Source organism: Salvelinus fontinalis, chromosome 4 (genome assembly GCF_029448725.1).
Source record: "Salvelinus fontinalis isolate EN_2023a chromosome 4, ASM2944872v1, whole genome shotgun sequence".
In the NCBI taxonomy this organism is placed as follows: domain Eukaryota; kingdom Metazoa; phylum Chordata; class Actinopteri; order Salmoniformes; family Salmonidae; genus Salvelinus; species Salvelinus fontinalis.
This window is the reverse complement of record NC_074668.1, coordinates 43,979,203-43,999,954: the sequence shown is the minus strand read 5'-3', so window position 1 is coordinate 43,999,954 and position 20,752 is coordinate 43,979,203. Positions and strand designations below refer to the sequence as shown.

At 45.2% G+C, this 20,752-nt stretch overlaps 1 protein-coding gene across 1 annotated transcript in view; it reads left to right on the top strand.

Annotated features, from left to right (window-relative positions):
- The window catches only part of rgs7bpa (regulator of G protein signaling 7 binding protein a), a 32,734-nt gene extending 13,144 nt beyond the window's left edge, over positions 1–19,590 (top strand). The window contains exons 3-6 of the mRNA XM_055920295.1: positions 12,458–12,588; positions 17,254–17,404; positions 17,525–17,595; positions 17,724–19,590. Of these exons, the coding sequence (XP_055776270.1) occupies positions 12,458–12,588; positions 17,254–17,404; positions 17,525–17,595; positions 17,724–17,815 (445 nt within the window). The 3' untranslated portion in view covers positions 17,816–19,590. The remainder of the gene's footprint in view (positions 1–12,457; positions 12,589–17,253; positions 17,405–17,524; positions 17,596–17,723) is intronic.
- Positions 19,591–20,752: the final 1,162 nt, after the last annotated feature.

The window sequence follows — 20,752 nt, the reverse complement described above, 5'->3', positions numbered from 1 at the left end:
TGGTTAGGCCAGGGTGTGACTAGGGTGGGCATTCTAGTTTCTTTATTTCTATGTTTTCTATTTCTTTGTGTTTGGCCGGGTGTGGTTCTCAATCAGAGGCAGCTGTCCATCGTTGTCTCTGATTGAGAATCATACTTAGGTAGCCTTTTTCCCCACCTGTGTTTGTGGGTAGTTGTTTTCTGTATAGTTTTAGTTACCTTACAGAACTGTTAGTTTCTCGCTTTGTTATTTTTGTTCTAGTGTTCAGATTTAAATAAATATCATGAACACGTACCACGCTGCGCTTTGGTCCACTCCTTCTTCATCAGACGAGCGTTACACATGTATAGTGGAAAGCAGATGGAACAAGGTTTTCCTCTAGGATTTTGCCTGTGCTTAGCTCTATTCCGTTTCTTTAACCCTTGTGTTGTCTTAAGGGTAAAACATGACCCGCCTCTATGTTTAACAGCAGAGAAAACCCCCTAAATGATATTTTTTCAACTTGAAATTTGATTACTTTTCCAAGAGTGACCCCAACATTAGAAAAAGTGGAACATCGCATTTGTTCATATTTCCATGAAAGCTGTACCCCACCAGGGAAAGATTGTCTTAGGGTCATTTTTGACCCGGCAGTTATAAAATAATTTACACACCACAAAAACCACACAGACACACACACACACACACAATGAGAAATTGAGATTATGTGTGCTACTGATTAAACTCACACAAAACTAAAACTTTCTTGTGCATGTGCAGCATCACCCCTCCACGACCCCACACATGACTAAAGTTCACAGACAAAATGTAAAAAAAATTCAGACAAAATAAACATTTATTGAAAGCATTGTTTACTAATGGGGAATGCAGTCAGAGGCTATAAAGGTGCTGCAGATGACAGTCCCCCCAGTTCTCTCTTTGCTGAAGCCATGAGTGCACATTTCAGGGCCCAACAGGTTGTAGATCTGATTTTGTCCAGGAGGAAAAAGAGAACAATGATTTAGAAGAGGTGGTATCTGAAGAAGAAGATGGGGAAGAATACAACCCAGAGCACGATGCATCATCTTCAGATGAAGAAGAAATCCCCCAAGCTGAAAGAGATACATTTTTGTCAAAGAACAGAAAAATAACATGGTCCTTGTCACCATGTGACAACCAGTGCAGGATGACAAATTTGGAGGTTTTCCGTAAATATGGAGACAACTGGAAAAGGATGGATGAGATTGACCTGCGTGCCTACATAGGGCTGCTAATCTTAGCGGGTGTGTATAGGTCCCGAGGCGAGGCTACATGTAGTCTCTGGGCTGCAGAGAGTGGAAGGGTGATTTTCCGTGCCACGATGCCACTGAAAGTCTTTCACACTTTCTCAGGAATGCTATGATTTGATAACCTTGAGTCAAGACCTGCAAGATGTGTGAGAGACAAACTGGCGGCCATAAGAGAGGTCTGGGAGAATTGGGTGGAGCGTCTGCCATACCTTTACCACCCTGGGCCTGAAGTAACAGTGGATGAGCAACTGGTTCCATTCAGAGGTACATTTTTATTTTCATATCTGTAATGTTTTGCTGTAATATCATTGATTTCTGTGATTGTTTTCTGTGACACTGATACTAACTACTGATAGTAATCGCTTTTGTCAAAAGGTTGCTGTCTTTTCCGGCAGTGTATGCCCAGCAAGCCAGCAAAATATGGCATCAAGATATGGGTGGCCTGTGACGCACAATCCAGCTATGCTTGGAAGATGCAAGTCTACACAAGGAAGCCGACCAGTGGAGGCCCGGAGAAGAGCCAGGGGTTGCGGGTTGTGCTTGATGTGACAGATGGACTGAGGGGGCACAATGTCACACGTGACAATTTCTTCACCTCTTATGAACTCAGCCAGCAGCTCCTGAAGAGGAAGATCACCATGGTTGGCACAGTTAGAAAGAACAAGCCTGAGCTCCCCCTTGCACTCCTCGCAACAAGGGGGAGAGAGGCCTTCTCATCGAAGTTTGTCTTCACCCCCACCACCACTCTAGTTTCTTACGTCCCAAAGAGGAACAAGAATGTGGTCCTCCTGAGCACACTGCACAAAACGGCTGAGATCAGTGATCGTGGGGACAGGAAGCCAGCCATCATCCTGGACTACAACCACAACAAAGGAGGTGTGGACAACCTGGACAAGGTGATTAGAACTTACAGCTGCAGAAGGATGACTGCCCGCTGGCCCCTGGTCATCTTCCATAACATCATTGATGTGTCCTTATACAATGCCTTCATGATACGGAACAAGATCAACCCTAGCTGGATGCCTGATAAGCGGAACAAGAGGAGGTTGTTCCTGGAGCTGGGAAAGGCACTTGTAACTACACACATTCAAAGAAGGGAGCGCCTCCCCCGCAGCGCTTGTGAAAGGTGTTCAGGGGGCTGAATCTTGTCCTGATCCACCTGAGGCTGCAGCTGGGGCAGGCAAGAGGAGGAGATGCCAATTCTGCCCCCCCAAAGAAGGACTGTAAAACAAATACTATGTGCTGTACATGTGATAAATATATCTGCAAAGTCCATGCACACACACCTGCATACTGTCCTACAAGTGCTAATTAGAGTTGATTGATTTATGTTCTTCAAGATTTTGTTTTGTATCTATCGTGTTTTATTCTTATTTATTGTTGTTATTTATACACCTTGTGGGTGGGGGCAATGGTTTTAAAAATGGGAGAAGTCAAGGATTTTGTAGTTGAATTCCTCATTGTACAGTATAAGGATATAACACTATTTTGCCAAAACCGTTCAAGACTGTTATTGTTTCCCTTCAATAAAATGCATTCAAAACTACTTTCTGCACATTTCTGCTACTTTCTTAGGCTATACAAGTGCTATCTCTTGCAAAAAATGTATTACACCTATGCAGTACCTTTAGCAATAAAAATAATAAATAACATTTACTTTAGTAAAGAAAACAATAATGACAGGTGTGTTGTAATACAAATGAGTGGTGTCCACTGATTAAATGAAGACTTTCTGCATTGTGATGAGGGAAAACCCAGATATTCACAAAGTTTGTGATGAATGACCAGGTTTTTTCTTCATGAAAAAATTGATTTGGGGTTTAAAATTCAATTAAGCTGCTTTATTTTAGGGGTTTAGTGAAGGCGGGTCATTTTTGACCCTTCAGACAAAGGGAGTATACAGAATGTTAAGACTACACAAGGGTTATATCCTAAAAAACTCCCTAGTCCTTGCCGATGACAAGCACACAAATCAAATCAAATCAAATGAAAGTTTATTTGTTATGTTCGCCGAATACAACAGGTGTAGACTTTACAGTGAAATGCTTACTTACAGGCTCTAGCCAATAGTGCAAAAAAGGTATTAGGTGAACAATAGGTAAGTAAAGAAATAAAACAACAGTAAAAAGACGGGCTATATACAGTAGCGAGGCTATAAAAGTAGCGAGGCTACATACAGACACCGGTTAGTCAGGCTGATTGAGGTAGTATGTACATGTAGATATGGTTAAAGTGATTATGCATATGTGATGAACAGAGAGTAGCAGTAGCGTAAAAGAGGGGTTGATGGGTGGTGGGTGGCGGAACACAATGTCGATAGCCCGGTTAGCCAATGTGCGGGAGCACTGGTTGGTCGTCCCAATTGAGGTAGTATGTACATGAATGTATAGTTAAAGTGACTATGCATATATGATAAACAGAGCGTAGCAGCAGCGTAGAAAGAGGGGTTGGGGGGGGGCACATAATGCAAATAGTCCGGGTAGCCATTTGATTACCTGTTCAGGAGTCTTATGGCTTGGGGGTAAAAACTGTTGAGAAGCCTTTTTGTCCTAGACTTGGCACTCCGGTACCTCTTGCCATGCGGTAGTAGAGAGAACAGTCTATGACTAGTGTGGCTGGGGTCTTTGACAATTTTCAGGGCCTTCCTCTGACACCGCCTGGTGTAGAGGTCCTGGATGGCAGGCAGCTTAGCCCCAGTGATGTACTGGGCCGTACGCACTACCCTCTGTAGTGCCTTGCGGTCAGAGGCCGAGCAATTGCCGTATCAGGCAGTGATGCAACCAGTCAGGATGCTCTCGAAGTTGCAGCTGTAGAAACTTTTAAGGATCTCAGGACCCATGGCAAATCTTTTTAGTTTCCTGAGGGGGAATAGGCTTTGTCGTGCCCTCTTCACGACTGTCTTGGTGTGTTTGGACCATTCTAGTTTGTTGTTGATCTGTACACCAACCTTCTCCACTACACCCCATGTGTGTGTACAATGGGTGTGTGCTCGTTCCTCCTTTTCCTGTAGTCCACAATCCTCTCCTTGGTCTTGGTTACGTTGAGGGATAGGTTGCTATTCTGGCACCACCCGGCCAGGTCTCTGACCTCCTCCCTATAGGCTGTCTCATCGTTGTCGATGATCAGGCCTACCACTGTCATCTGCAAACGTAATGATGGTGTTGGAGTCGTACACATAACATGATGCGTAACATGATGCAGCCAACACCATGCTTAAAAATATGAAGTGTAGTACTCAGTGATGTGTTGTGTTGGTGCCCTTCTTTGTGAGGCATTGGAAAACCTCCCTGCTCTTTGTGGTTGAAATTCACTGCTCGGTTAAGGGACCTTACAGATAACTGTATGTGTGGGGTACAGAGATGAGGTAGTCATTAGAAAATCATGTTAAATAGTATTATTGCACACAGAGTGAGTCCATGCAACTTATTATATGACTTGTTAAGCAAATGTTTACTCCTATGTAGGCTTGCAATAACAAAATGGTTGAATACTTATTGACGTAAGACATTTCATTTATTCATTTTTTATTAATTTGTAAACATTTCTGAAAGAATAATTCCTCTGACATTATGGGGTATTGTGTGTAGGCCAGTGACTCAACATCTGAGTTGAATCACTTTTAAATGCAGGCTGAAGCACAACAAAATGTGGGAAAAGTCAAGGGGTGTGAATACTTTCTGATGGCACTGTAGCTGTAACTTTTTAGTTTTTGTTATGTTGTGCCCCTGCTGCTTACAGAATGACTCGTAACAGATGTAGGATCTTAGTTTGATCACTCTTTTGTTACTAAGAATTTTTCTGCACAGAAGGAAATGCAAACTTGAAGTGTATTCATGGTTTAAAAAGGCTTCTAAAGTTTGTAATTTGCTCAAATGAAAAAATATCAACCTCTACAATTTTTTTAAATTAATTATAATCTACACAATAATTTAAATGTCTTGTTGCTGCAGGATTATTTTCCTGCTGTTGAAAACTGGCTCAAATTACGATCCTACATCTGTTACATACGGGTAATTGACCAGCTTTTCAGATCCCTCCAAAACATTCTGAAATTTCAAGCGGTCTTTTCAAACACTAAAAGGTCATTATCAACATTTTCACAATTTCACGGTATTATTCCAACTTCATAGTGTGGAAATACTGTATGTATAAAGCACAGGCAAATCACATTTTTGACTGCATTGGGCCTTTAAATCCAAAGAGTACCTTTCCACGTAAAATACTTAATATGCTATTTTGAGAGCCTGGTCCTATTTGTATGTGCCAAGTGCTAAAGCTAAAAGCACATACTAAAATTGTGTTCCAAGAACGTGTAAAGTTGTAAGGGATGACCAAGTAGGCAATGAAAAACAACTGAATAGGGTGGAAATATTAGGGGATTTATTTTGCCAAACTTTAAGTTGTTTACAAAGTAAGATAAATCAAAAACCATAGTTCCAGAGAGGAAGAGGCGAAGGGTGAGGTTTTACTCTGCTCGTAATCTGTCCACGAAAATAAGCCCACAAAGTGGGCACTTTATGTATGGAGGTCAATGAGTGTTGAATTGATCAGGTGTCATGGTAAGACCCAAGTGCAGACTGTGTGGAGTGACAATGTTTATTGTAACAACAGGGGCAGGCAAACGACAGGTCAAGGCAGGCAGGGGTCGATAATCTAGAGTAGGAGCAAAGTTACAGGACGGCAGGCAGGCTCAGGGTCAGGCAGAGTGGTCAGGCGGGCAGGTACAGGGTCAGGACAGGCAAGGGTCAAAAACCAGGAGGACAAGAAGAAGCGAGGCAGGGAAAAGACAGGCGCTGACAGGACAAACGCTGGTAAGCTTGAGAAACAAGGCAAACTGGCACAGACAGACAGAAAACACAGGTATAAATACCCAGAGGATAAGTGGGGAAGATGGGCGACACCTGGAGGTGGTGGAGACAAGCATAAGGACAGGTGAAACAGATCAGGGCGTGACAGAATATCTTCATCAAAAAATGTAATTGCTAATTTGCTACGGGAGGCTTATTTGATCGAATATATGTTTTGTAATGGTTAGGTTGTTATGAATGTACTGATATAAGTGGACGCAAGTGGCATTTCGGCAAGTTACCCAAAAACGACTTTATATCGGAGTGAACTGGGTGAGGATTCCTATGAGTTGGGAGCAGTCAGCCAATGAAGAAGAGCACTTTATATCGGAGTCAACTGGGTGAGGATTCCTATGAGTTGGGAGCAGTCAGCCAATGAAGAAGAACACAATTCATTACTTTAAAATGGAGATAGCCTCAATGGCACTGCCCAGGCAGTCACAGACGGTATTATGGCACAGACACAAAAATGAGACCTTTATCTATCTCTATGGCCTGTTGTTCACACGCGTATCTGCCCTCTTACTGGTGTGGCGTACCGTGGGCAAGCCACCAGGGGGAGACTCGTCGCGGCTTGGTGACAGACGGAGTCTACATCACGCGGCGGTGGCTCTCTCTGCTGGACATGCCAGGTCTCGACGGGTCTTTTTCATTCTTGTTTTAAATAAACACCATTGAAACTGAGGTCTCACACTTGTGTCCGTGTCTGCCACAAGTGGTGAAGAACGCAGGCATTTGACAACGTGGTCAGACCAGGGTTGACATTTATGCAGGATCAGCATAGAAGGGTTGATAGCTCAGTTCGTTCGGGCCCAAAAAGCGCAACAGGACATTCAGGAACGAATGCTGGAAACAGCGTCTACAGAATGTCCACCTGCTTGAGGAAGTCAGGAAGCTGCGAGGAGAAACACAGATCGATTCGCATCCCAATCAGTTTTTAATCAAGCTAACGGAGGATGACGACATCGAGACCTATCTCTGCACGTTCGAACGGACAGCACTCCGGGAAGGATGACCCAATGCGAAGTGGGCAAGTCTGCTGGCCCCGTTCCTGTCCGGAGACACCCAGGCGTATTGTGACCTCAACACTGAACAAGTGGCTAACTACAACGGTTTCAGGAGGGAGGTACTTAGCCACTACGGGTACAGCCTGGCCAATCGGGCCCAACTGGTCCACAACTGGGGGGAGGTTCGTGGCCAAAGCCTTCCCCCTGAGCCCACTGCGCATCACCAGGGCATGGCTCCTAACCGATGTAGCTACCCTCCATTTTATCGACAAAGTGGTCATGGATCGCTTCTTACGGGTGCTACCTCACGTCATGAAGAGGGCGGCAAGCCTACCCGCGCCCCAGACCTTGGAGGACCTCTTGGGAGCCGTGGAGACGCACCAGAATACTGAGGCCCTGCTGAAGGGGACGCAGGCCAAGTCAGGGAGCTGTCGGAGGGGACGGAAGAATGACCCCATCATGGTACTCCCCAATTCGACAGTCAGCTGGGCTAAAGGACTGCAGACCCACGGAGAGACAGCCGGGGGAGAGTCGACTCGCCGCCGATGACCCCAGGTAGATGAAGACCAAAGGAGGCGCCCGGGGACACCTCGCATGGAATTGCCTGGGTCGAGAGGAGTCGATGCCATCAGTGGGCCCCGGAGACGAGCCGGGCCACGCAGTAAACTACGTCACCTCCTGTTGGGTCCACAGCAAACCACCAGCACCCATGGTCCCGGTGAAAGTCGATGGTCATGACACCCCGCCTCTGTTGGATTCCGGGAGTGTGGTAACGCTCGTACATGCGTGCCTGCTGGCCCATCTGACCGTGGTGAGGAGATGTCCGTCACCTGTGTAGGAAGCGGTTGCCAATCCCGTGTCTACGGACCCAGAGTCCAGGTCTGAGGGGGAACCGGGACCAACCTCACCAACCTCACCCGCCGAGACACCTGCCCTGAGCCCCCTGAGTTGACAGTTTGGGAACGCCTACTGCTAGGATCCGAACTTGAAAGCTGCCGTGGCCCAAGTGATAGTGGTGGATGGCCAGCTTCTTCCAAATCAAAAACAACCTTTTGTATCAGGTGTCGCATGAACAGGGGGAACTTTGAGAGGTCCTGTTGCTGCCTCGCCAGTAGGTCGGAACCGTTCTTCAGCTGTCCCACACCCATTTGTTGGGGGTGCACCTGGGAATGGAGAAGACCTGGGAACGTATCTTTGCCCGGTTCCACTGGCCGCGCATGAGGTGGGCCATGGAAGACTATTGCCGGAGTGTCAAAGCACCGCCCCAAAAGCACACTTCCGGAACCTGCTGGTTTTCCTACCAATCATTGGAGTGCCGTTTGAATGCCCAGCCAACCCTCCTTACGCAGTGTGGTGGAACACGTAGAGACGATGAGGGAGCGGATGACAGCCATATGGCCAGTGTCAAGGGACCATATGGAGAAGGCCCAGAGCGTCCAAGCCAAGGTCTACAATCATGGTACCCAACCCCAAGAATTCCATGTCGGTGACAAGGTGCTAGTTTTTATCCCCACTGCAGAAAGTAAGTTCCTGACAACATGGCGAGGTGACAGAGAAATTGGGACCTGTAAATGACTGCGTACGGCAGCCGGGTAGACGGAAACCCCAACAGATTTACCACGTGATACTATTAAAGAGTTGGCACGTGAGGACAGCCTTGGCCGTGTTCTGGTCAAAACCTGGGACATCGACCAATGAGGGCCTCGGACCGGCCCAGAAGTAAGCGCTCCAGGAGCTAATCGATCGGAACACCGCCGTGTTTTCCGAGAAGCCAGGCCGAACAACCCTCATTGAACACCACAACATCACCCGGCCAGGAGAAACGGTATGAAAGAGGCCATACCGGATCCATACCACAGCCCCATCATGTTGGTGCCCAAACCAGACAGTTGTCTGCATTTCTGCAATGACTTCCGGGGGGTGAACGACATCAGTTTGTTCTACACCTATCCCATGCCGAGGGTGGACGAGCTCATCGACCGGTTGGGAAAGGCCCGGTACATCAACACCCTGGACCTGACCAAGGGTACCCTTGGCAGCCTCCTCCTGGGAGAAGACAGCATTCTCGACACCGGACAGCTTATACCAGTACCGGTTCCCCTTTCGGTCTCCATGGAGCCCCACCCACGTTCCAGTGCCCGATGGACCGAGTCTTCCGACCCCACCAACAGGACGCAGCGGCCTATTTGGAGGACATCCTCATCCACAGCCAAGGTAGGGAAGAACACAGGACGCGCTCAGGCAACCTGGGTTGACAAGAAATGCAAGCTGGGGTTCGAGGAGGTGGAGTACCTGGGGGTATCTGATCAGACGGGGGAACATTAAGCCCCAGAAAAGGAAGGTCCAGGCGGTTCGTGACTGACCTGTTCCCCGCACCACGACACAGGTCAAGTCCTTCCTGGGGCTGGAGGGATACTATAGCCTGTTTATCCCCAACTTTGCGGCTATAGCCTCCCCCTTTACAGATCTGACCAGAGCCCGCCTCCCGAAAACAGTGAAGTGGTCGGATGAGGCCGAAGCGGCGTTCAGGCACCTGAAGCACAAGCATTTCGCTACACTCACAATAACATCTGCTAACCATGTGTATGTGACAAAGAAAATGTCCAGGTACCGATGCTGGTGTAGACGGATGCCTGCGACACGGGACTAGGGGCTGTCCTGTCCCAGGTACATGATGGGGAGGAACATGTACATAAGCAGGAGAAGTTGATACCCGGAGAAAATTACTCGAGTACTCGATTGTCGAGAAAGAGTGTCTAGCGGTGAAGTGGGCGCTAGACACTATTAAGTATTACCTTTTGGGCACGCACTTCACCCTGGTCACAGACCATGCTCCCCTGGTCTGGATGGCCAGGGGAAAGGACACAAACGATCGTGTCACCAGGTGGTTCTTGTCCTTTCAACGATTTTCTTTTTCTGTTGTGCACAAGTCAGGGGCGAAGCATTAGAACGCGGATGCCCTATCGAGAAGTGAGACGTACATCGCACTGATGACTGCCCCCTCCCCAACATTCTCCTCCCGCCCGCCTTCCATCTTTGAGGACATGAATTTCCATACTTTAATTTCTTGTCAATATAATAGACAATCTTTAATATAATAGACAATTTTTGATAGTGCATAAAAATAGTACGTAAAGGTCTGTAAATTAATACAGGTAAAACTGAACCAAGGGGTTCTGTGTTTTACCCCAGAGGAGACAGCATTCCCCGGAGCCCAGAAGGCAGTAACCCGTAAGATTTATTTTATTTTTCTTTATTCTTTTAAATTAACACCCTTGACACTTGTGTCCGTGTCTGATCTGTGTAAACGTCTAGATCAAACCTCCTGGTCTGCCACACTGGCTAGAATGGTCCCACCTGATCTCACATCTTCCCACCTGCCTTCCATCTTTGAGGACACGTATTTCTTCATTGCTATGTGGAACATAAGGCTTCCACAATATATAATCATGTCCCCACATTGCCCCAGCTTAATCCAAGTGATTTTGAATCTTCATGTGGAAATACTCTTTCCCGTTGTCTGTTCCCTCAGGTCTGTCGTTTTGGCTGAACCTTAGGAACTCATATCTTCCAAGACGTTGTTGTTGTGCTGTTACCTTATCCGAATCTTAAAAATATAATTGCCGCTCAACATTGATAGGGCATATGTGCAGTGTTGATGTGTAATGTCTAATTTATTGTTGTGGTTTATCCTGTTTGGGCTGCAAGCCCGACGTCGGAACGAAAATGACAACAGCTGCAGGGCGCGAAATTCAAAATCAATTTTTTTAAATATTTAACTTTCACACATTAACAAGTCCAATACAGCATTTGAAAGATAAACATCTTGTCAATCCAGCCAACATGTCCGATTTTTTAAATGTTTTACAGAGAAAACACCACATATATTTATGTTAGCTCACCACCAAATACAAAAGTGGACAGACACGTATGATTATGATTATGATGTATGAATTATGATTCAAGTAGCATGCACAAGCCAACCGAAATAAACTAAAACCAACCTAAAGAACCCAGAAAAAACTACCTCAGATGACAGTCATATAACATGTTACACAATAAATCTATGTTTTGTTCATAAAATGTGCATATTTTAGCTATAAATCAGTTTTACATTGATGCTACCATAAATGCTACCACATAGCTACAGTCTGAATCCAGACGGGAGTAGCCAGAGAAAATACAGACACCAACGTCGACTACTAATTACACCTCATAAAACATTTCAGAAAAACATATGGTGGATAGCTAATGAAAGACAGATATCGTGTGAATAGAGCCAATATTTCCGATTTTTGAAGTGTTTTACAGCGAAAACACAATATATCGTTATATTAGCTAACAACATAAGCTAGCATAAGGCAGCATTGATTCTAGTCAAGCGCTAGCCTAGCACAGTTAGCACAGTTAGCATAGAACAGTTCGACAGATATATGAAAAAGCATCCCAAATTGGGTCCTTATCTTTGTTGATATTCCATCAGAATGTTGTAACGGGGTCCAATGTCCAGTACAGTCTTTAGTTGGGTTCCAGAACGAAATATTTCCCTCTTTGGTTAGCAAGCACCACGGCTGTGCGGCGCTAAACTTTCTGTCTTCAAAACATTCTTCCAAAACATCACGTCTAAAGTCCAGAATAAATTGCAATAATATAATTAAAGTATATTGAAAAAACATACTTTAGGATGATTTTGTGACATGTATCAAATAATATCGAAGTCAGAGATCATATTCACCTTTATCGACCTTCTTCCAGTAGCCGAGACCAAATTCTGCCTCGCGCCCGGAATTTTTTTTTAACTGCGCAGGTCTCACAAGAAGGTGTGGTATTCAGTCCGTGGACGAGATATTCGACTCCTTTCAATTCTCACTTCCGCATTACACCCTGATGAAGGCGTATGACGTGTTTCTACGGTCCTAAGTGTAATGACCTTTTATAGACAAGGTCTTAAAGAGACACATCGCATTTTGGAAATCTCAATTCGGCTGGGAAAATGGCTGTAAAAATATTTCTGTTCGACTTAGAGAAATAATTCAAACCTTTTTAGAAACTATAGACTGTTATCTATCCAACAGTAGTAAATATATGCATATTGTAAAATCAAAAATTTCTTAAGAGGCCGTTTGAAAATGTGCACATATTTTCCAGTTTTTTCAATATTCACCCTGCAGCCTGAAGAAGTTATTGTGTATCATTTTGTGAATCATTTTTTACTTTCTAGACCTTTTCTGTACATCCTTGTGGTAAAGGAACATTGTAGATGCAAAGCGAAGTTATGTGCAAGCAGACAGTAAAGTATTATCTCATCTCATGGGTAATCTCGATATTGACTGGCATTTGTGTGTGGGTCCCACAGGCCTGAGGACGGAGAGATCCACCCAGAGATCTGCAGGCTCTTCATCCAGCTGCAGTGCTGTCTGGAGATGTACATCACGGAGATGCTCAAGTCTGTCTGTCTGCTGGGGTCCCTGCAGCTCCACAGAAAAGGTAGGGAATGCCTCACAAAAAACAACATGAAATTATAACCTGATGTAGAGCCTTTATAGCACTATCATAGCCAGAGACGTGAAGCCTACATAGGTCTGCTTGTTGGATGGGATCCCTGAAGCTGCACAGGACAGCTATAGAACACTTGATATCTTTACACAGATTCAAATCCAATCCAATTTCAGCTACAATTCACTGTTTACTAGGGCTGTAATGCTATACATATTTGGACTGATCGGTTCGGTACGAGGACCTCGGTTCGGTTCACACAGTGAACCTGAATCAATACATAATTTATTTTGTTTAAAAAAAATAAAAACACTAGGCCTATAGGCTTTGCCTACGCTGTGTTGTTTGCCATTACCTCGTGAGTAAACCTGAGCTGTAACGGTAGTCCTCCTCCTCTTCAACCGAAAAGGAGGAGTAGTGATGGAACCAAGGCGCAGCGGGTTGTGAACACATAATTTATTTAAAGACAAGACGAAAAAACACGAACTTCACTATAACTAACAAAACAACAAACGGAGTAGACAGATCTGGACGTTGAACTTACATTAAACACGAAGAACGCACAAACAGGGAAAATAGACTACACAAAATGACGATGTACAAAAACAAACCGAACAGTCCCGTATGGTGCGACAAACACTGACACAGAAGACAACCACCCACAACGAACACTGTGAAACAGCCTACCTAAATATGACTCTCAATTAGTGTCACGATCGTGTGGAGGATTGACGGACCAAAACGCAGCTTTAGGGAAATAAGCCATCTCCTTTTTATTGAAGAAGAAGGCAAACGAAACAAACACACTTACGAACTAAACAAAACAAGAAAACGATCGTGAAGCTAAACAACGATGTGCACACACAGGCTACAAACGTATCACATAGACAACTACTCACAACAAATGAAAGCCTATGGCTACCCTAAATAAGGCTCCCAATCAGAGACAACCGAAATCAGCTGTCTCTAATTGGGAACTCATTCAGGTAACCATAGACTCGCCTAGACAACTAAACATACATAGACAACGCTAGACACATGTACTCAACACAAACCCATATACTACACCCAACAACCCCTTTACCATAGAATCACCCAAAACCAACAAAACACAAACATTCCCCATGTCACACCCTGACCTAACTAAAATAATAAAGAAAACAAAGAATACTAAGGCCAGGGCGTGACATAACCCCCCCCTTAAGGTGCGAACTCCGGGCGCACCATTAACCAGTCTAGGGGAGGGTCTGGGTGGGCTTCCATCCACGGTGGCGGCTCCGGCTCTGGTCGTGGTCCCCACGTCACCACAGTCCCTAACCGCCTCCTTAGCTTCCTCCAAATGACCCCCCTCCACATTAACCCCACTGCATTAAGGGGCAGTTCCGGACTAAGGGGCAGCTCCAGACTAAGGGGCAGTACCAGGGTAAGGGGCAGTACCAGGGTCAGGGGCAGCTCCGAACTAAGGGGCAGTACCAGGGTAAGGGACAGCACCAGGATAAGGGGCAGCACCAGGATAAGGGGAGGCTCCGGACTGAGGAACGGCAGCTCCGGACTGAGGAACGGCAGCTCCGGACTGAGGAACGGCAGCTCCGGACTGAGGGACTGCAGCTCCGGACTGAGGGACGGCCCATGGCTGGCTGACGGATCTGGCTGCTCATGGCTGGCTGACGGATCTGGCTGCTCATGGCTAGCTGACGGATCTGGCTGCTCATGGCTAGCTGACGGATCTGGCTGCTCATGGCTAGCTGACGGATCTGGCTGCTCATGGCTAGCTGACGGATCTGGCTGCTCATGGCTAGCTGACGGATCTGGCTGCTCATGGCTAGCTGACGGATCTGGCTGCTCATGGCTAGCTGACGGATCTGGCTGCTCATGGCTGGCTGACGGATATGGCTGCTCATGGCTAGCTGACGGATCTGGCTGCTCATGGCTAGCTGACGGATCTGGCTGCTCATGGCTAGCTGACTGCTCTGGCAGATCCTGTCTGGTTGGCGGCTCTGGCAGATCCTGTCTGGTTGGCGGCTCTGGCAGATCCTGTCTGGTTGGCGGCTCTGGCAGATCCTGTCTGGTTGGCGGCTCTGGCAGATCCTGTCTGGTTGGCGGCTCTGGCAGATCCTGTCTGGCGGGCGGCTCTGGCAGATCCTGTCTGGCGGGCGGCTCTAGCGGCTCCTGTCTGGCGGGCGGCTCTAGCGGCTCCTGTCTGGCGGATGGCTCTGTAGGCTCATGGCAGACGGGCGGCTTTGCAGGCTCATGGCAGACGGGCGGCTTTGCAGGCTCATGGCAGACGGATGGCTCAGACGGCGCTGGGGAGACGGATGGCTCAGATGGCGCTGGGGAGACGGATGGCTCAGATGGCGCTGGGGAGACGGATGGCTCAGATGGCGCTTGGCAGACGGGCAGTTCAGGCATCGCTGTGCAGACGGCAGACACCTGCCGGCTGAGGCGCACTGTAGGCCTGGTGCGTGGTGCCGGGACTGGTGGCACCGGGCTGGGGACACGCATCTCAGGGCTAGTGCGGGGAGCAGCAACAGGACGCACAGGACTCTGGGGACACACAGGAGGCTTGGTGCGTGGTTTAGGCACTGGTGGTAAAGGGCTGGAGACACGCACCATATGGCTAGTGCGTGGAGGAGGCACTGGTGGTACTGGGTTGGGGCGGGGAGGTGGCGCCGGAAATACCGGACCGTGCAGGCGTACTGGCTCCCTTGAGCGCCGAGCCTGCCCAACCTTACCTGGTTGTATGCTCCCCGTCGCCTGACCAGTGCGGGGAGGTGGAATAACCCGCACCGGCCTATGTAGGCGAACCGGGGACACCATGCGTAAGGCTGGTGCCATGTACGCCGGCCCGAGGAGACGCACTGGTGACCAGATGCGTTGGGCCGGCTTCATGACATACGGCTCAACGCTCAGTCTAGCCCGGCCGATACGTGGAGCTGACCTGTACCGAACCGGGCTATGCACGCGTACAGGAGACACCGTGCGCTCTACTGCGTAACACGGTGTCTGCCCGTACTCTCGCTCTCCACGGTAAGTACAGGGAGTAGGCGCAGGTTTCCTACCTGACTTCGCCACACTCCCTTTAAGGCCCCCCCCAAGAAATTTTTGGGTTGTACTCACGGGCTTCCAGCCTTGTCTCCGTGCTGCCTCCTCATATCGCCTCCTCTCGGCTTTAGCTGCCTCCAGCTCTTCACGAGGAAGGCGATATTCTCCCGGTTGTGCCCACGGCCCCTTACCATCCAGTATCTCCTCCCATGTCCACGAATCCTGTGTAGGTGGGTCCTGTTGCCGCTTTCCATGCCGCTTGGTCCTGTATTGGTGAGTAGTTCTGTCACGATCGTGTGGAGGATTGACGGACCAAAACGCAGCTTTAGGAAAATAAGCCATCTCCTTTTTATTGAAGAAGAAGGCAAACGAAACAAACACACTTACGAACTAAACAAAACAAGAAAACGATCGTGAAGCTAAACAACGATGTGCACACACAGGCTACAAACGTATCACATAGACAACTACTCACAACAAATGAAAGCCTATGGCTACCCTAAATAAGGCTCCCAATCAGAGACAACCGAAATCAGCTGTCTCTAATTGGGAACTCATTCAGGTAACCATAGACTCTCCTAGACAACTAAACATACATAGACAACGCTAGACACATGTACTCAACACAAACCCATATACTACACCCAACAACCCCTTTACCATAGAATCACCCAAAACCAACAAAACACAAACATTCCCCATGTCACACCCTGACCTAACTAAAATAATAAAGAAAACAAAGAATACTAAGGCCAGGGCGTGACAATTAGAGGAACGCCAAACACCTGCCTCTAATTAAGAGCCATACCAGGCAACCCTTAAACCAACATAGAAACAGAAAACATAGAATGCCCACCCAAACTCACGTCCTGACCAACTAACACATACATCAAACTAACAGAAATAGGTCAGGAACGTGACATGAGCTGAATCCGTTAAAACAACTACAGCCTATGTGCACATAATGAAAAGGAATTAAAAGTTAAATGAGAAGTATATGCTATAACGAACAAGAGCCAACAGGTAGGCTGCTATTTAATCTGAATGGAGGTGTAGTTATTTGTAACCGTAGGACAGGAAGAAGGCCCATGCAGACTCAATTAGCCTGCTCTTCCTTGTGCTGTATCAGGTCTAGTTAATAAAATAGCTTACAAATGAGCTTTTCTGCTGCTTCCCTCACTCGGATCTGACAACGTCTATATTGAAATATTTATTTTGCATATTTATCCGGGTGGGAAAGCCCCAGTTCCATTTCAGAATGGGTCCAACTTTTTAGACCTCTACTTGAGGCCCAAAATAACAGTCCCTGTCACAATAGACAATGCCAGGAACATTGTGAATGATGTCACACAAACTGGACTTGGGACACAAATAAGGTGCTCTCTAATTTAACGTATTTTACCAAAGAAACAAAAATGAACTACAGTAACTGTTGAATTTCATTTTATCCACTGTATCGCAACCATAACCAAACCGTGACCCCAAAACCGCAATATGTACCGAACCTTGAGTTTGGTGAACTATTACACCCCTACTGTTTACTGTGTAAAACATGTCATTACTATTACATTACTATTATTATTAATAGTGTGTGTGTGTGTGTGTGTATTCCAGGGAAAGGGAAAGATTCCTGTGGGCCTTCCAGGATTGACAGTAAGGTAGATGAGAGCTCAGATATACCCATTCTAGAAGACACCTCCTCCTCCCCAATGGATTGTCATCAGCTCTGCTGGCTGGTCGCCACAGACATAGACAATACTGAGAGGTGGGCCTATTGTGTCTGTGTGTGTGTGTGTGTGTGTGCGTGCATGCGTTGGTGTTATTACCATAATTCTGAATACATTAGCAAGACACATATGAGCACTATGTAAATATGATTTCATAGGGACATGAGAGAGATGAAGAACCTTCTCAGTAAACTCAGGGAGACGATGCCTTTACCACTGAAGAACCAAGGTAGGGTGTCAACTGGAACGCACACATGGGTTCCTATATGCTTGGATCTTCTGTGTGTCAAGTACACCGTTGAAATGACTTTGAGATGAGTTTGAACTTGTAATTGTCTTGTCTGTGTTTGTACCCAGATGACAGCAGCTTGCTGAACCTGACTCCTTACCCACTGGCCGGACAGAGGAAGAGGCGGTTCTTTGGGCTCTGTTGCCTGGTAACCAGCTAAGGGCCCCGCCTTCCTGGGTTGAAGGCGCAAGGGTGACGCTTTACTTGGGAGTGTAGTTCAAGGCACAACCATAACAGTGTCCCAAGAAAATCGTAGTGTCATAAGACATGCCAAAATGTGACAACATTTTTATAAAAACTTATGTTAACTAGAATTACTTATATTTGCCTGTCATGACCACTATATTTATTTGCTTTATGACATAGTGTCATAAGACATTGACAGTTGTCATAACAGTGCCCCATAACGGAAATAGCATAGTATGTCATGTTTTGGAATGTGTTATGACACTTTACGATGCAATTATGACACTTTACGATGCAATTATGACACTGTTATGTATGTGTGATGAACAATACATCAAGTAAAGCATTACTTTGGCAACAAAGACACCATTAACCACAATCCTTCACCACCTGTGTCTCCCACCACCTTATTACTGCCATTTCCAATATATGATACATTTCTCTCTTTTGTTAAAAAGGCTACCTAACCCATTTTATAATTTAATTTTGTAATACAAAAATGAATTGTAATTGCAATGTAATGAAACGAATAGTCATAAACATATATTTTAAGTGTATTACAACTGATTTTCCTTTTGTCCGAGTTTTTTTTGGTTTGTCAGAGGTTTTCGGGAGAGAGACCATTTGAAATAGTAGGCAGGTTTCCATTGACCAAGGTTTATTCGACAAAGGCAAAGTTGCAAAAGGAAATATTGTGACATGTGTAATGGAAATGGCAGATATCGTCCTGACTTTCGAGTACCTGAATTGCTTCGTCTTGCTTTTCTGGTTGGCAGGAAAGTTTCACACTCCAATTATTTCAGATCTACAGGAGTGAAAGTTTCAAATATGGCAAATATTAGGAAATTATTGCATTCTTTCCATGGTGGCTTTTGCGGGCTACCTGAGACATGAAACAAATAGCTGGCACACAGGCTGTCGCCAATTTATTAATGTGTAATTTGCCTAAATGGGTCATGGAAACACTTCAACCACTACATTTTATTCGACACTTTAGGTTTTAATGAAAAATATATATATTTTTAGGTGTGACGTCATTATGCCCAGCTGTTTTTATCGACACAAGATAGTTAAATTGAAACAAATTGACAAGTTAATGGAAACATAGCTACTGTCAACATGATTTTCTTCCATAAAGCTGAATTGATGAATGAATGGTGTGTGGGACACAATATGATCTGCAAGTGTGTGTCAAAAACAATGTTACCAAGTACGACATTTGCAGAATATATGGACACACTGCTAGATAGAAGGTATGGAGCACAATAGAGGACAGAAAGTCTGTTGTGTTTCCCTCTCTGTTTTCCATTTCTTGCCGTCCCTGCACTTCCTGTACTGACCTTTATCTAGTCTTCCATGAACAAAAAACCTATACCCAACTTTTACTTTCCATCTTCAAGGAGGAATATACTATACAATACTCAAAAAAAGATGAACTTCTTTGCACATGCAATATCTATCTTTAAAGTGAGACTTTAGAATTGTGTATATACATACTCTCTAAGCGATGCGCTCTGAATTATTTTCCAGGTTGGGATAGTGTGGTGAAGTCTTGGTTGGCATAAGCAGGTGGCGTCTCCCTCTGTAAGGCACAGTCAGTGCTGACAGTGGGGACTCAGCATGGGTCTTGCTTATTAATAATAGTGCTAAATGTGTAGGGCATGGAAAAGGTACAGTACTCTAGTCAAAGCTGAAATAAAAAGCTATATGTTATTTTACATTGTTAATAAACTTTTTTATTTAAACTGACGGATCTGTTTTTTAGTGTCTTTTAGTTCTTTATAGGCCCTATTCAGACTTGAGATAAGTTGACCGTTACTTAAAGATGCAGTCCGGAATCTTAAGACCTTAATCACTTCGTAACATATTTTACAGATTGGAATTCGTAACATATCATAGAAAATGGATTAAGTAGTACACAATTGAGCACAATTTTCTGAGACCTGTTTTGGCTCATGAGCACTACATTCAAAACTACTGGCTGAAATTATACAAAAGCTCTGGAGCATCACTTTAACAGTTTAGACCCCAATAGAATTCTAGAATGCTGCTGTAGATTACTGAGAATTTTCGAGATAAAGTTCATTTTGTCACACATTTCAAACAAACAGACATAGCTCAAAAACAAAGAAAAAATTACAACCACAAGTTAACTTAGTTTTAAAGGACACAACCTCTTCTTTAACCTCTACAGGATCGGTGTAACCCCTGTGGGACGGTTGAGCTAACGTAGGCTAATGTGATTAGCATGAGGTTGTAAGTAACAAAAACAATCCTTAAGAGGTTTTAATATGACAACAATCGGAATAACATAAATTTTTGTCTTCTATGTAAAGACACTCACTATCTAAAAACTATTAACACTCACCACAACAACAAAAAATATAGTAAAATGTACCAAGTATAATATATTATACTTATAAATATTTTTTTGAAATCAAAAATGTGACCAGACAACAATATTCAGAAAGTATTTCAAAACCCACACAAAGTAGGCCACTTGATTGACAATGATTCTTACTTCTGTAACAATGTAAAAATGCTGACAACTATTCAGAGACTATTCCTCAATAAGATTTAGTACAGACAAAATTTTGAAATAGTCGCCTACTTTGACAACAATTCAGTGAATGCAACAAGTATTAGATAGAGACAGATAAGGAGAGAAAATGCCATACACAACTGTTCTAAGACCATAAAAAAATTAGACAATTTACCTATACGATTTGTAGGACTAATCATGTCACGCTGTCCCTTGAGTGTTTGCATTCAGCCTCCGACATGCCATGAAACTTCTTGAAGAACGGACTCATCCTACAAAGTGGCACAAAATGTCAAAATAGTACTTTGACAACAATTGAATTAATTGCAACAAGTATTAGATAGATAAAGATTAAGATTAATAATCTAA